Source organism: Sinohyriopsis cumingii, chromosome 12, assembly GCF_028554795.1.
Source record: "Sinohyriopsis cumingii isolate HCF-2022 chromosome 12, ASM2855479v2, whole genome shotgun sequence".
Lineage (NCBI taxonomy): Eukaryota > Metazoa > Mollusca > Bivalvia > Unionida > Unionidae > Sinohyriopsis > Sinohyriopsis cumingii.
Window position 1 is genome coordinate 112,867,391 of NC_142972.1, and position 14,120 is coordinate 112,881,510.

Here is a 14,120-nt window from a genome sequence, read left to right on the forward strand (position 1 = left end):
CACTTACGAAGAATGCAGTAGGATCAAGTTTTCTATGTGTCAGCCTAATGCCATCTTTGACCTAATACACAACATGATGTCATTTTTGTAAGCGGGTAAAGTTTTTACATTATTTTTCCATGACTGCTATTTCAACATTTTACATTTAGATGGTCTAGGCAACAAAAACGAAAAATCCATGAATTTTCAAAAGGTTAAATGGTTAAATGGCCATGTTATTCATTTCTCAAAAGTGATTTAAAGTGACCTGTAGAACAAACTGCTCAATTTTGATTGTAGTGCAAGAATGTTATGGTGAACAGGAAATCATGGACCTCCAACTCGATGTAAACTAATAAAAATTTTGACTGATGAGAGAAATCCGAAGTTTGCTACATAAGAAACAGACTGAGGAAAATATACCAAGATTCATGAGCAATTACTTTGTCTAGCTTACACCTCATCTGAGATTGAAATAAAACATGTATGCAGGGCCAGTAAATCGATAGTGTAAATTAAGAAGTTCATTAGATTTAAACATGAATTTCAGATGTGTCTGCTTCCACCAGAAAAGGTGCAAGGAAGCAGAGATGCAAGTTTCCTTAAATAACCTGTCTTAAACAGATTATGGGAAATGAAAATGATTCTGTAGATCAACTTCATTACAATGACTTGATATCATACTGATGAAACAGAAATCATTATCTGCCAAACCTGACAAAATGTGTCTGCAATAATAAACATAAGAGTACTGGGAACGGCTGTTTGTACACCTGCCCATGTGAAATAGTCCTCTATGTAAACACTAATCCATAGAACATGGTTGGCTCTGGAGATTACTGACTGCAATGACCAGGATTCTTGGTCAAGGCATGCAGTACTGAATTAAACTTATTGTGCACAAGTCATAACATCTGACCTTTTGACCTCTGAATCTGTATGTTTCTTTATTAACCTAAGTGAAAGTCATCTACAATGTGCAGCCAAGGAACTTACCCCAGCACAAAATTTACACTGCAAATCACATCTGTCTCTCATTCACAATGGTAATAACTTTTGACCATTTGATCCCAAAATCAAAAGGCATCTTCTATACTTTAAATGCAAGTCCTCCATAAACCCTGGTTAGAGTAAATGGTCTAAATTAAAGTTTATTTGTTTTCCATTTAAGTAAAGTGACCTTGATCTCTGACCACTAAATTAATACACTTCCTTCTGATCCAATGTGAAATTCATTCAGAAACTACTGTGAAGATACATGTTCAAGAACTGAAATTTAACTATTTTTCTTCGTTTCGCTGCTGTGACCTAGACCTTTGTCCTTTTGACCCAAATCTCAGGCTTCTTTTTTACTCATGTGCAAGCAATCCACATAGTCCAGACATGTAATGTAGAACTAATGTTACTGTGCAATTTTTTTTATATCTTTGAATGACTGTGATCTTGACCTTGACCCAAAAAATGACAGCCTTCTTCCTCATCCCATGTGCAAGCCATCAACAAAGTTTGTTTAAATATGTGATGCAAAACTAATGTTACTGTGCATAAATGGATTTTCTTCTGTCCATGATAGCAACCTTGATCTTTAACCTTTTTAACCCCAAATTCTGAAAGCTTCTTCCTTAACCCTAATACAACTATACACAAAGCTTCGTAACTGCAGATGGTGAAAACTCAAGATGTTATGCAGAAATATAACATAGTGCACTTCACCATCATTATAACAGGCATATCCAAATGCAGAATAATCTAATTCATCAATTCATCATATAGTTTTTAATAGGTTGCTTTGGTCATACTAACATGTGATATAATTATTAACAGATGTTTTTCATTAAAGATTTTTCATTTACAGGAATTCCAAGAATGAACTAGCATTAGAAATTCAACATAGCTGTGAAAAAATGGATTTAATTAGCAAATGACAGATCTGTATAAGGCTATGTTTTAATTATTTATGCACAAGTAAACTGAGCAAACAAAATATATCTTTAATTTATGGTACAAATTTCTTTTTAAAATTATTGTACAAAAAGGAAGATATCTATATAAGAAAATGTTTTAACTAATGCTTAAAAAATAGATGACCCTACTGTCAAGTCGCAGATGACATTTTTCCATATTTTTTTTTTGTACACAGAGAAAAGTTCTAAACACATAAACAGTAAAAATTATATTTCTTGATACAGTAAATTCTCATTAATCCAATTCAACACTGAAATTCAAAAGATCAGATTAGCCCAATTTCTGGATAGATAGAACTAAGTAGCCTTCTATTCACAGGGTTGTATTACCACTGTAGACATATTCACAAATAAATGAACTAGACTGTATTGCCTTTTCGGGAAAAATTCTACATTATGACTGGCACAGGAGAATTTTGCATAATTTTTTTCTCTCAATGTATTCTACTTCATCAAGTATAAGAGCAAATCCTTAAAATTTTCTAGCTTAAGAAATAAGCTCTACCACTTACCCTGTGTGTGACTTTATCCACCTCATGATACAGGAAGTTGTAATTATGGTCAAAGTGCTGGTCCTTAAACATACCCTTCCTGATTAGCTTGTTGGACATCTTTCCCTTCAGGTCCATCATGTATTTCAGCATTTCGTTGTTTGAGGTACCAGGAAATAGGATCTTACCTGTGTAGAGCTCAAAAATCGTGCTGCCCACTGACCACATGTCAATGGCATGATCGTAACCCATTCCAATGACTGAAGTAAAGGTATTAAAAATTATAAACTAAGGTTTTACCAATAACTGATCAAAGCTTTTTTTAATACAGTCTAAACATCATTGTTTGGACAATGATTATTACTGGTGAAAGAATCAAAGTAATATCCATGAAACAGACCTCACAGAATATGCATTAAACTCTGACCATATAGAATATACATAAAACTGACAAGGAATATATATGAAACTGACCACATGGACTATTGTTTTAAAAAGTTCAACAAAAAACAAGTTCAACAAAAACAGGTAGCAAATGAACTACTAATATTTAGATCTCAAGCTACCAGACTGTACTCATTTATTTATGTACGCATCTACTCTGACACTCATTAAGCAACAAAAATATAACTTAATATGTACAATTTCTCTTTGAGAACAACAATAAAAGATGTAGAAACTAAGTAATTTTCTTTTGAACACACTGTGTGTATATCTAAAAGATTTACGTTGGCCCTTTGTAAAGGGCAGAAGTTTTGTGGATATTAGAAAGATTCTCTAAATCTGATTCAGACTTCATGACACAAAGATGTTTATGGTTCTACAATTCTTACTTTTCTTGATTCATTTCTTATTTAATATGACAGACTTATAATAAAAGAAGCATTTATATTCCAAGTATTAAAAATATTACGACAGCAACAAAATATATTTATCTCCAATCATAACTTTGGTATGGTTTAGTTTGGTGTTTTATAGCACTGAAACATATGAAAGTTATTTAGTGCCTTGCCTATGGACACACCATGGTAGGCAACCCAGGATGATCATACAGTAGGATTTCATCCTATGGACACACCATGGTAGGCAACCCAGACCGATCAGACAGTAGGATTTCATCCTATGGACACACCATGGTAGGCAACCCAGAATGATCATAGAGTAGGATTTCATCCTATGGACACACCATGGTAGGCAACCCAGGATGATCATACAGTAGGATTTCATCCTATGGACACACCATCGTAGGCAGCCCAGGCTGATCATACAGTAGGATTTCATCCTATGGACACACCATGGTAGGCAACCCAGGCTGATCAGACAGTAGGATTTCATCCTGCATATTTATAACCTGATGGGAGGTTTGGAACCCACAAACTTCTGGTAACCAAAAGAATGTGGATTCTTTTCCTGCCACAGGATCAGTCCTCCTTGTCCACCATTTCACCTACTGCTTTCAAAGTAACTAATTTCTATTTGTTGCTGTATATATATTGTAATGGAAACACAAATACAAATAAATATACTGTAATGGAAACAAATAATTAAACATTTGTGACAAGAAGTCTGGATCTGATTTAAAGCTTGTTTTCATTATTTAATCTCCACAGTACTTCTGTCTTTTATGATGGACCAAACCTAAATCTGTTAAATATAATGTAAAAGATAAGACACTCTGTTTCTAAATCTCTGACATATGTTCTTGCGAAGACTTTTCTAATTTCTATTATTGAATACAACAAAAGACACTTCAATATTTAAAAATAAAAGCCCTGACACCAAAGAGTTTACATTACAATAGAACTTACTTATTTCTGGAGCTCTGTAAAATCGACTAACAAGGTACGGTGTGATATCATTCTCTGAGACATGGGAGGCAGATCCAAAGTCACAAAGTTTCAGTACCAATTTGGACTCATTTACCTGAAATTTAAAACAAAATGGCTTTAAGAACAAAATTCTTACATAGTTCATCAATTTCTACCATAACATATATTTTGAACTCTACTAATATATCAAGATTACAGTATGGTAACTGCAGACTCTGGTAAAGTACAACATTTAAACTTTTCAAATAAGTGTTCCTCACAACACTTTGCCTCACCTGAAAACCAGGCTAAGATTTAAACAGATTAACAGTGATTTTACTGTTGTAAATTAGGACTGATGGAGTTAATGCATAGGTTGACAGAGTCCATGCTGTTGGGTCTGGAAAAGAGGAAACAAAAGTAGGCAATTTATTGTTAAATCCCATTACAGAAAGATCTATCATAGGATGGCCACACAGGGTGCAGATTCAACTTAATGTGGAAGGAGGGAGAGACCACTCTGTGTAAAGCAGTTGTTGATTCCTTGAAAATGAGTCAGCTAAAACAGTGAGCTGTCCTGGTATGTTGCAGACCTGAATATTTATCCAGTAAACACAGCACCAAAGGTAATCCCATACCAAGATACAATGATCCAATGATTTCATCCCTCCTTGCTGGAGGAGGTATGTGGCCACTACCATATTGTCCAACACTATATCAGAACCATATCTCTGTGCAAGCATTTTATCCAAGTGTTGGAGGCACTGAAAATGACTTTCATTTCCAGCAGGCTGATGTGGAGAGCCACCTCTTGACAGATCCACAAACTACTGACCATAGTAAAAAGTATTCTCCACAAACTGACAGACTAGCATTGGTACAAATTGTTATTTTCAGTTGTATGTTTCTGAGAGTTGTTCCAGCTGTAGCCAGTTCCTGTCTTGCAAATGGAGAAGGAAATCTTTGATGTGGGTCAAGATCAGGAAAGTATTATGGGAGAAACAGGATTTAATTTAAACAATTGCCTTTTCCTGCAAATACATTATCTGATAATTCTGATATAGATGGCCCATGAGGTCACCATACAGCTGTAATGGGTGCATGTAAAGGCAGCCGAGGGGTAAAAAATCTGCTGCCATATTGAACAGACCAAAGAGTTTCCTCATTGAGATAAACATTTTGTTTGAAATCCTCTCCAATGCTTGAATGATTTTTTCAATGCATTTGTTTGGGTGACTACAAGATTATGGTAAGTGAATTAAATCTCAAAAGTAATCCATGAAATACAGGCAGAAGGCCTAATAATAAAAGTTCTGAATAAACTTGAGTGAAAATCCAAATTAAATCCAATGCTGAAGGTGTGGCAGCATGTATCATGTTGTTGTACCAACAGTCATTTCTTGAAACACAGCAGTAAAATTCCAGGTTTAAATTCACTATAAATCCCAGTGAAAATGTCTCTGAACAAGAATATTAATTTTATGTGCACTATCTATTTCCAGAGAAAATAATCACTATTAAATAATTTGAAGAAATAAATTCTAGTCTAAATGAACTTCTGGACACAACAATAATCCAAAATTGATTCTGCTAGATCATAAAGCACAAATGAATAATCTTTCTAGTAACAATATTATATAATCTTCCACTTGACCAGAGGTCCCAATAACATTTTTTTAAAAAAAACATTACCTAATGGAAATAAGCTAGAAGAAAGTTCTTAATGTTTACAAAATAAAGTATTAGTTATATTTTGAAAGTATGTTACTATGATTATAATAAATAACCTGGATTATGTTTGCTTTGCCAGGTAAATTGCAGGAGATTTTCAAATAACATAGACCAAGGCTCAAATAAACATGTTTACTTCTATTAATAATGATCCTGATATTAAACCCAAACAAAGAGAATATTTTAACTATGTATTAGTTGTTTACAGAATAAAATTTAAAACATCAATAATTCAAGTCAAGTAGATAATAAACTTGATTTTTGACAAGGTTAAATCCAACATGCAATGGTACATTACAATAGTGTATAATGAAATATAAAAAAATAATTAAAAATCCCACTAAGTAAAAGCCAATGCAAATAAAATATACATAATAATGGGACATCATCCAGGTACACTGTAGTCACTGTGGAGGTGATCATGAACAACGAAATTAGAGTATAATTTTTTTTTGTCGAGGCCCAAGGGTATATGCTGATGTCAAAAGGAAGAAAACTGAATTGATATACTTTGTCCAGATAGGCTAAGCAAAGATATCTGTGCTACATTGTATGGATTAGAATGTGAAAATAAGCATCAGACAAGTTTAAGCTGATTGTGTAGTCCTTGCATCACAATGAAAGACGGATGTGCTATTTCATCTCCATCTTGAATTTTGGGGCCAAAATGAATTGGTTGAGCCAACTGAGGTAAATTACAGGTCTCAATTTGCTATTTGACTTCGTTACCAGAATCAGTTTCAAATAGAAGGCCTCAGTGTATGGCTTCCATACAATCTCCACTGCCTGCTTTAGAGTTAAAGATTTATCTCCTGTACAATGTCCACCTTCATGGTTTTTCCATCAAGAAGTGAAATGATGAATGTGGAGGAAGCCTACTGAAATGAGATTTTGACACCTTCCGACATGATCTGGAACATCTAACTGCTTACTGGAAAGAGGCTGATCCAAGCTCGGCAAAAAGAGGAGCCTGGTGCCCATGGTTGGGTTGCCAGTTGTTGGGGAAAATTGTACATCAATGATAGGTGAGGAGGAGAAATGTTTTCTATCTCAACTTCCTGTCTGATGGCAAATAGTAGTGCTGTACGACTGCCTATAATTTGCCCAGACATGGCAAATCTGTTGTTTTTCGACTCAGATTCTATTGTATCCCTGCTGATGACTGTCCCTTGTTTGAAAAAATCCCCGAGCAGGTTGTCCACATAACGAGTTTGCAATGACAGATTGTGCTACTTTTTTTCTGATCTCCTCAATTTGAGTCCTGAACAGAAGCAGAGAGCTGAACGAGAAGATGCACAAGGCCGTAAAATGGTGAGGCTTTAGAGAGGACTGCAATATGGCATTTTGTCTAAGTCCACGCTGCAGGAAGCTGTCAGGACATTGGCTATTGTGTTGTGAGAAGCCCTATTTATGATTTGGTGATTCAGCTCACCAAATCCTAGCCATGATAGCTTCCAGTCTTCTCTGCGAGCTGAAAAACTGCTAAGGACAACAAGTTATGTAGCGAGGAAGCTGATATAACATTCCTCACTAGCTTGGATGGAATTAAATACTTGCCAATTCACTTTATAACAAAGTGGAGCAGTCATGCCAAAAATGGAAACATCCTTGTCAATATTAGGTATTTCTGAACAGTATCCATCAGAATGTGACTTGTACCAGTGAGATAAGAAGCTAGCTGGCAAATAATTTTTAAGGAAAAAATGGCTTTTACATTACAGGACACAGAAATTGATTTCTGAATGACTGAGGCAATGTTTAAAATGATGGACCATGGTAGTCATCATCTACATTCACAGAGGATATGACCTTGCTGGTAGTGATAACAACAGCTGATGAGACAATTCTGAGATACGGTAAGGTAGAATTCTTCTATTGCCGCCTTAGAGATGATTTCCATCCTTTCCATTATAAAATCAGAAGATTCAGCCATTTTCCACTTCATCCCCTTCGTCTAGTTGGTGAGTGACCTCCTCCTGTACATCTTTGGAGAATGGGTATAGCATTCAATATGGTAAAGATCACCTTGTATCATCAGCATGTCACTAAATACAGCCAATTCACTATGAAAAGGCATAGTAATACTTGGTCGAGCTGGTCAGTTTAAAATTGTGCATTAAGTTTGGCAGCTCACTCGTCCGAGATTAACAACTTGTCACCACTGTAGTCATATATCGCATGTTCATATGGCTAGATTGGTTGGTCAACACTCAGAACAACATACGGTGTCTGACAAATGGCATCATATGGCTCATTCAGTCTGACCAACTGTATATAAATAATACAACCTCACATCCAGCAAGAACACAAGGCAGAGCTGGGTACAACTCTCAAACCCTTGTGCTCCACAGGCAGTGATATGTGATTTAGAACTGTCACTCCTTGTGGGTGTAAAGGCTTATTCCCAACTGGATCAAGAAAAATTTCCTGATCCATTGTTGACAATCTTGACAATATAGCCTTATCCATTAGTGACAGCATGCACAGTTAAATTATCTTGTTTGGAATTGTCTCTCATTTCATCTCCATTAAGATCCAGTGTAGTCTTCTAAATCTTCAAGGGAGTGGATGGAAGTGGGATGTAAGCATACAGTGCTATAACCTTTTTTTTTTAAAGAACATTAAACCATGCATTCTCTGCCCACACTCCACACACTTATTACATGAGTGCAATGAAGAGTAATTAGTATAGTCCAGGCATATATCGTGAGCTTTGAATCTCTTGCAATTGCTGCACTGTTTTGATGATGTTCAGGTTTAATGCCATTTGTTGGTTCATGATAGGCTGTACATGATGGTCAGTACATTGGTGAAGGAAGAACATGGGAAACGCCAATGAAGAGGAACCACCCACAGGAAGCAACTGGCAAGCTTTCTCACTATCCCTGTAGGCCATATCCGAGACTCAAACTCACATGGACAGAGGTGAGATGTCAATAATCGGTAAAGGCAAGCATATATATATATATATATATATATATATATATATATATATATATATATATATATATATATATATATATATATATTAAATAAATAATAAATGTCAACTGCATAACAAAAATGAGTTATAACTAGAGCAAATGTCAAAAGACTGAGCTTGGGAATGCCTAAAAACTGAGCTTGGAAATGCCAAAAGACTGAGCTTGGACATGCCTAAAGAATGAGCCTAGGAAATTCCAGTGGTGAATATGTTGCTGTTCAAATGTGATGAAAATGAACAGCATGATAATTTTTTAAAAATTACAATAATTTCACTGGATTGTACACTAATTGTTTATGCACTTACTGTACCACTGGAAAAAAAAAATGTGGATGATTAAATTTAAGTTATCGTATATACTCGCGTATAAGCCAGTTTGCATATAAACCGACCCCCAAACTGAACACACTAAAAAGTGCATGACCCGTGTATAAGCTGACTACAACTCCAAGACATCTAATGATGCACAAGGTAAGTTCTAAATGCATTTATTTAGGCAAAGTTATATTTAAAAAAATTATATGGATACTTATCTTGAGGTTGGCGTGCATGATTATTAAAAAGAAATGGTATAAACTTGTTTGAAAAGTAATTTATTTAATTATCTGTTTTCTTATAGTTTCTGCCTAATTTAGATTTGTGTATAATTTGATCAAATGATGACAAGAATTTAGCATTCGTGAGTTGCTGTAACACTAACTCTCCCCTTTGACTCGATTATTGTTTGTTTATGCATTATTGCATTGGACATTTTATATCAGTGCACCCGTAATTGCATTTTTACTTTGCTTTGAAATTGTAAATACCTAACTCATTAAAATATAATCCCAGTATGACAACACAACAAACTAACAATACAGTTTGATGCTAATACTGTAAAAGCTGAGTTGTAGTTTGCTTTGATGTAAGCAACCTTACACCTTACCTGTCAACTTTCACGCCAAGAGGAGAAAAAAAAAAACTCCCAATTTTTGGGGTAGCTCCATGCCTACCTTCCGATTTCATAATACCTTCCTATTTTTGCAGAGAACTCCCGATTATTACATTATGTCTTCGATTTTTATTTCTTCTAAACAAGACAAGTCCAACATGTTCTGTTGTATCACCTGTGAATTATTGTTGTGACGAAATAATTACTTTACTATAAAGAATTCGCTTCTTCACTAAATAAAATGTTACGTTTAAACATTATTCACATAAATTAATGATTTATTTTTACCTCTACAATAACAAAAAAATAAAAAAGTAAACCAGTACAAGAAAGTAAACCACAACAATAAAATCATCCACAATTATTTTCAATCCCAAGAATAATCACTACGAATGCTTAACTCCATCTGCTATAGCACCATTCCCATGAAAGAAACTTACACTTGACCCTGTTTCACAAAACTATGGTAATCATGCTAATATTAAGGAATAAAAGGCAATTACACATCAATGTACTGGTATAGTTACCGGTCAAAATTCCCTCTTATCATAAGCCAGTTTCAAGGTTTTAATGATTAACTGACCTGTACTTATGTAGCAAAATGAAAGAAATTTGCAGACTATCAACATCGGAGACACCGAAACATCAAGCTTTCCATTGTGTGGAAAGTTATGTTTGTTCATCTAAAACGCAAAACTAAAATTGATTGATGTTGATCTTAGTTGAACTATATGAGAATTTTAGCCTTTATTATTACCACTCTTTGTGAACATGTAAACTATGACGGTTATGTGCCTTGTACAATTAAACGTGCACACCTTTTTTAAAATATTACCTCCATTTGTAGGATCGCTTATATCACTGAAAATGAGTAACTCATGAGCGCATGAAGCAAAGTAAATGAAACAGCTACTAATGACTAGCTGAAATGTTATCTGGAAGAATGCAATTTGGTTTAAACAATGAATAAAGCAAAATCTGCATCTAATATATTTGGGAATAAGTAAGAATTTAAGTGACGCTATGCATGCTTTGCACTGTGTAAGTACTGTACATTACAGTTCAGCATGGTCTCCCTGGTAAACTCAACCGGCCCGTGAATTATGAAGTCTGTATTTACCTTTATTTAACTTCATGTTGGAGAAATCAGAAAATATGCACATGCAAAATAAATCATAGTACTGTGCAACAGTTTAATAATTGTCGGGTCATCGAAAGTTACTCTTTTTTTTACATGCCTATGGCGTAGGACACGGAATTTTTTTTGTTCCGTGTCCCAAGATTTACAGCTATTACTTTAGTCAGCAAAAAGATCTAAAAACTGGTCAAGTTTAGACATTGGCCCGTGGATAAGCTGATCCCCCCCTTCTTCCTGGCCTTTATTTTTTCCTAAATTATTCGGCTTATATCCGAGTATATACGGTATATAAGTTACAAAATTTAGCTGGAATGTCAGGAGGAGAGGACATCTAAGCACATGACACCAAAAGTAAAAACTGGTTTTAAAATGGTTAAAGGGTAGCCACTAGTGGGTGAAAAAGAGATTTGACCTGTAAGAGTAACTTCCATTTATTTATATACATTCGATAGACAGAAAGATATTTTCATCATTTTTGGGGTGTTGGATTTGGAGGTAACTTCAAAGAAAATTATCTTAATGTAACATGATCAGGTATTGTATTTGATGGAAGAGAAAAACCTCCGTGGAGAGGGAATCAAGGGGGACAATGCTGAATGGGAGCTGATGAGTGACAAAATAATTGTAAAGTATATGCATACTTCAGTTATACAGATGCTTTTATTTAAACACTAAATCTACCATAGTACTGCTCAATATCACTAGCGAAATAGATGACCAAGGCTTAATTTGACAAACCGTTAATTTTTGTGTTTAATAAAGACAATTGTTTTTTTTTAAAAGCAGCGTGCACTGGGTACAACAAATTGCCAGGAACCATAAATAATTTGCATGACCTTTCCACCAGTGGTTTTGAGAAGCTGTATAACTAACGATTGTTTAAATTTTTTGGGGTGAGAAACCCACAATCCCTTGGCCTGGCAGCATATCTGAATTTGTGGTCAGTATAGCGGTCAGAGAACCTGGATATATTTATTAATGTATCTGTATAAATCACATTGCAAAATAATTTTCCCTACATCAGGACCATCTGAGGCATTGTATAAATGTGAAGGTCAATATTTTATATATTTTAACAGGCCTTTGAATGTAATATGCAATCAAACTGGCTGAATAATATATTATTCATAATTTAACATGCAGTCTGATTGGTTAACATACAAATTTGCACATTTAAATCCTTAACATTATTTTCAGGCAACAATGATGTCTTTGTGATGTCATTACTCTCCTCGTAGGTAGGTGGGTGGGTAGGTAGGCAGGCATGCATGTATATGCATGTCAGTATATCAGCACAACTCTGGCAATATAGTAGCAAGTACAAATTAAGTTGTAAAAATGGTGAAGTGACAATAATGCTAGCAGCCTTACATTTGAGTAAATAGGATTCCTGATGATAATAATGTCATTTTCATCAGTCACAGCCATGCTGATGATAATAATGTCATTTTCATCAGTCACAACCATACTGATGATAATAATGTTATTTTGATAATAATGTCATTTTCATCAGTTACAGCCATACTGATAATATTAATGTCATTTTCATCAGTCACAGCCATACTGATGATATTAATGTCATTTTCATCAGTCATAGCCATACTGATGATAACAATGTCATTTTCATCAGTTACAGCCATACTGATGATATTAATGTCATTTTCATCAGTTACAGCCATACTGATGATATTAATGTCATTTTCATCAGTTACAGCCATACTGATGATAACAATGTCATTTTCATCAGTTACAGCCATACTGATGATATTAATGTCATTTTCATCAGTCATAGCCATACTGATGATAACAATGTCATTTTCATCAGTTACAGCCATACTGATGATATTAATGTCATTTTCATCAGTTACAGCCATACTGATGATAACAATGTCATTTTCATCAGTTACAGACATACTGATGATATTAATGTCATTTTCATCAGTCACAGCCATGCTGATGATAATAATGTCATTTTCATCAGTTACAGCCATACTGATGATATTAATGTCATTTTCATCAGTTACAGCCATGTTTTTCATGAGTTGAAAAGGTATGTACTGAATGTGGTCAGCTGTCTAGTTTTTTTCTTAAATCTCAGTTGCAGCTTGTAGCTCTTAGGAAGATGCTTTCCCTGAGTTGTAAAAGTCTGTTACTGGTCTTTTATTGAAATATCTCTTAGAATCAGTTCATTTGTATTAGGATGATGCAGATACAATCTGTCTTGAATAAAAAAAGCTAATTAGTATAGGAAATCACTGGCACTCACTGACTGCACTTTATTTTATAACAGTCAACCCAGTTGCCACTTGACTGAAATAACAGCATGGGGATTGTACAACATTATGAACACTTATCTGCAAATTGTAATGAAATGTGACAACTGGCTAAGGAATACAATTATTTTCATCCTGAAGCACACCCTCAGGGATTGTCTCCCTTCAGGATATTTAATTACAAACGGCAGCAGCCAGCCATCTTAATGACACTAGGTCATTTAATAATAAAAAAAAAATATGTATATCCTTTTCTAAAATTTAATATTCTGTTTCAACTATAAACAGTAAGCGTGTCTGTCACAATGTAGGATAAATAACGCTGTCTCCTGAATAAATAGCATGCATTTCCAGATGTCTCTTATATGTGCATGTCTAGATGTCCCTGTTGTGGGAAAAACAATACTGTCTCCCCTATAAATAGCATGTATGTCCAGATGTTTCTGAAGTAGGAAAATGTATACTCTTGTCTTACCTATAAACAGCATGTGTGTCTAGATGTTCCTGATGAAGGAAAAATAATAGCCTACCCCATACATAGCATGCATCTCTAGATGTCCCTAATGTAGGAAAAATAATACTCTACCCCATACAAAGCATGCAAGTCTAGATGTCCCTGATGTAGGAAGAATAACAGTCTACCTCAACATAGCATGCATGTCTAGATGTCCCTGATGCAGGAAGAATAACAGCCTACCCCATACAAAGCATGCAAGTCTAGATGTCCCTGGTGCAGGAAGAATAACAGTCTACCCCAACATAGCATGCAAGTCTAGATGTCCCTGATGTAGGAAGAATAACAGCCTACCCCAACGCAGCATG

General features: G+C 34.9%; 1 protein-coding gene across 9 annotated transcripts in view; it reads right to left on the minus strand.

Annotated features, from left to right (window-relative positions):
- LOC149787270 (uncharacterized) overlaps window positions 1-14,120 on the minus strand; it is a 72,750-nt gene that overhangs the window by 14,436 nt on the left and 44,194 nt on the right. For all 9 annotated transcript variants that reach the window (XM_089977770.1, XM_089977772.1, XM_089977774.1 and 6 more), the window contains exons 12-13: window positions 4,243-4,357; window positions 2,456-2,694 (exon numbers count right to left, since the gene is read on the minus strand). In XM_089977770.1, the coding sequence (XP_089833896.1) occupies window positions 2,456-2,694; window positions 4,243-4,357 (354 nt within the window). The remainder of the gene's footprint in view (window positions 1-2,455; window positions 2,695-4,242; window positions 4,358-14,120) is intronic.